Source organism: Pteropus alecto, unplaced genomic scaffold (genome assembly GCF_000325575.1).
Source record: "Pteropus alecto unplaced genomic scaffold, ASM32557v1 scaffold142, whole genome shotgun sequence".
In the NCBI taxonomy this organism is placed as follows: Eukaryota; Metazoa; Chordata; class Mammalia; order Chiroptera; family Pteropodidae; genus Pteropus; species Pteropus alecto.
Genome location: NW_006433374.1, coordinates 1,077,221 through 1,081,027, shown reverse-complemented (window position 1 = coordinate 1,081,027; position 3,807 = coordinate 1,077,221). Strand labels below are relative to the sequence as shown.

Genomic DNA, 3,807 nt, shown 5'->3' with positions numbered 1-3,807 from the left:
CCTTCGGCGCTCGCGTCAACGAACTCTTCAACGCTCGTCATGGGGCGGCCAGTTGGGAAGAACCAACTGCTCTCATTACATGCATTTGACGACAGATTCAGGAGCAAAACAGAATAGTTGTGGTGGGAAACAAACAAACAAACAAACAAACAAACAAACAAGCAAAACGTACGTAACAGTCACCGCGAGGCAGGACACATGGCCGTCACTGCCCGGTGGTCTGGAGTGGTCCCTCTGTAACCAGGGAGACTCAAATCCCACAGCAAGAAAAGCCTCATACCGATGACTTGCGTCAGAATGTTCAAATTACATTTCAATTTTTTTTACCAGCTGTAGTAAGCAAAATAACGGCACCCCCAAAAGTCCGTGTTCATATCACCCAAATCTTATACGGCAACAGGGCAGCTTATGCTGGATTAGAGCTCTGAGTCAGTCCACCAGATTCGCAAGGGCCTTGATTAGGGACACACGGAGGACGGGCAGGGGGACAGTAGAAGCAGGGGCTGTCGTCACAGAGAGACCGGAAGGGTGTACGGAAGGTGCATAAAGGCATCGAAGTCACTCATGCTGGAAAGGACAGCAAATGGATCCCCCCAGAACCTTTGGAAAGAAATGCAGCTCAAGCGGACTCATGGTGCACATCTGAAGTCCATAACTAATAGATCATCGATTTGTGTTGTTCTGAGCCACCAAATAAGGGGTAATTTATTAGAGCAGCCATAGGAAACAAAGCAGCAGCTCTGCACCTGACGCTGTCAACATGTTAGCGGCGAGAGTTACATGGAAATCACTCCAGGGCCAAGTCCAGTGCCTGGAAGAGAGACACAGCACACGCAACGGCTATTATCATCATCACTATCATTTTATCACCGGTAGAGCTCTTACTACTCACTTGGGGAAACAAGCTTTGTGTCTACGAGGCGATTCAGAATAACTAAACAGAAAGCGAGAAAGCCAGAGTCTTTCCGAGTCTGTGAACATTTATACCAACGCCCGTAAATGACTAGACGGTATGCCGTGAGACAGGATATACGGCAGAGGGCACGCATTCACACACGGCGCACACGGTGTGCCACAAATCCACGGGCACCTCGCAGGCGCGTGCACCTCGCGAGCCAGGCGTGGCAGTCTGTTCTCCGGGGGCGGAGTCTGCCGAGATCTCCGTGCTCCAGGTGATGGAAGACGAGTCTGAGAGAGCCTGGCTCCATGCATAACCGCCTCCCGGCAAAACAACACTGGAGAGACCCTAGAAACGTCACGCCCTCAGATCACGGATGCCCAACGCTGTTCCCGGCCACAGAGAGCCGCTGTTCGTGGCAGCGGTTCATGGGCACAATGAAGGGGCTGCCCTCTGCTCCACTACTGTGCTCACAAGATCCCCAAGGAAAGCACAGGACTCAGGGGCATTCAGGCCTGTGGCCCCCCGACCCGGCCGCCCACTGCCTGCCTGTGTATAAGCTGCGGCGGCACCAGGCGTGGTTCCGACCCCGCCGGTTTGGTGGCAACAGACTCTGACACTCGAGGGAGGTATCCGTCATCAGGAAATCCTGATGACCCACTAGGCGTAGTACCATAAGACTCTCTCTCGCCTTATCATTGTCCATTTACACTCGGAAACGAAAGAAACGCATCCATAAATTCCCATTAAGCTGTAAACGGCGTGTTTTTATAACAGCAACGGTAAAAAAAATTGCTTTTAACTTTTAACAGGTGATAAACACATCCGTGCACGCACCGCCTCCGGGAAATCGTGTCGGATGAAGGATGAGGGCATCCCTAGGACCCGGCTGGATACGTCATCTATCCGGTAGGTATCTAGGTAGCAGTGGTTTCGTGTGGTCTGCAACAGGAAGGGACGTCACCGCGTCCCAGAAACACAGTGAGTCCGTGATAGTGTCGGGGGGAGCGGCGGAATCTGTCATCGTAAACACTACACTTCACGAGAGGACAGAGATGTATGTGAACGAGCATCTCGCTCTACAGAAACTCAAAGTCTTCAAGGATGGTGCAGATGCGCCCACAGTCAACTCTGATTAGGGGGGCCAATGAAAGCCCAGGGGACGCCTCTTACCTGGGGACACCTGCTGCGAGTCAGCAGAAGGAGGAATAGAGTTAGGGAAGCTGGCTGTGGCGTTGCAGGGGGATTCAAGAAAAACTGGTTAAGGATTCTGAACTATTTTTTTTTACTGAAACACATACGCAGAGCAAAGAGCATGGTCTAAATTCAAAATTCGGTCGAGTCACCGTCAAAGTCACACTTTCCACCTCTCGATGGCACTTTGCCGTGACGGAACGCCACCGGAGGATGATGGCTGAGTTGCTCCATCTCTGCCGGCAAACACAGAGGAAATGCTTCTCCAACTTCCTCCAGGCCTCTTGCTAGAAACAGCTGTTTCCAAACCCGGCTTCTATTCCTGTTCTGCCGAACGCTGGCGCCCAGCACGTCAAACCGCTGTTAACGGCAAGAGCAGATGCTACCCGCTCTTACCCTGGATCTGGGCACAGAGTTTTACGAAAGATTCTACTTGTCATTTTCCTCGTCTCGGACGTCTCTCGATGCGGGGAACAGGGACTCCCCGGATCGTGGCACACCCCCACGATGACAGTGACGAGTGCAGTTTGCACAGAACGATTTGTCACCCAAGATGCTATGTTGTATACTCTCCTTGATGTTTTCATTCCAGAGTCTAAACTCCACCAATCATATATGGGAGACATGACAAAATTATTCAGGGGCTACCAGCCCATTATCGGGGCAAAAGTAAAGAACAGTCTGCTGACGTCAGTATGCAAATGAGGGGTAAAGACTCAAAGACGCCCTTGAGATTGACCGACCTGGTTTGAACAGTGAAGGGTGACAATTTAAGCGACACATCAAACCGCTAAATAATCAGACTCGGAGGTCGCCAAACTTTGTCTCTCTCGTGCCAGGTAGCAAATGTTTTAGGTTTTGGGGGGGTTGCTTTCCCCCTTACTCAGCTCTGCCATGGGAAGTCAGAAGCAGCAACGACAAAGGAGCATTATCACGTTTCAATAAAACTTTATGGACAAAAATCCGGCGTGCCGCCTGATTTGCCACACATGCCGTAGTCTGAGGGGTCTGCCCTAATTTAACTGACCTGACCGCACAATATTAACTACTCCTGGATCGAGCAATTAACGATTTGTTTCACTTAATCGATGTCTTTCCATAATATCGTCCGCAGGAATGAAGAAAGAAGGGTTTCTTCGGCCGGACTATAAAGCGAACCTTGTCCTGGCTTTCGTCCACCCTTACTACATCCTCATCTGTACCTGCTCACGCTATTTATCTTTCGAGTCCAGCTCAAGTGGTTTTTTTTATTGATGTTTTTACTCAGAAATCATTTCTTAAAACATGCCGGGCACTGCTCTCGGTTCTGGGGATGCAGATGCGAGCCAAACAACACGTCTGCCATCACAGGTGTTATAATCTAGCGCGTGAGAGCCACACCTGACACGGACTCGGCGCATTTGCAAACATTTCAGCTACACGGACCGTGCAGGCATCAGCACAGTCCTCCAGGGTTTGCCTCTCATACCTATGCGATGAGGCCGACCCTAAAGACGAGGAAGCCGACACAGCGCTGTTACCTGGTTTATTCCTCCTCCCACTTAGGCTTGATCTGGGCACAGAGTTTCATGAAATCGTCCACTCGTCATTTTCCAATCCCTTCCTTATACTGCCTTTCGGCGACATCCTCCGTGTCCAATTTCTACTACTACCCAAACGATCTCAGACGTAGAAAAAAATTACATGTGAGCAATCATTATATATAAAATTTTAAA

General features: G+C 50.3%; 1 protein-coding gene across 1 annotated transcript in view; it reads right to left on the bottom strand.

Moving 5' to 3' along the window:
* Positions 1–3,807, bottom strand: part of STS (steroid sulfatase) — a 133,287-nt gene that overhangs the window by 35,489 nt on the left and 93,991 nt on the right. The window contains exon 9 of the mRNA XM_025044186.1: positions 1,736–1,840. Within this exon, the coding sequence (XP_024899954.1) occupies positions 1,736–1,840 (105 nt within the window). The remainder of the gene's footprint in view (positions 1–1,735; positions 1,841–3,807) is intronic.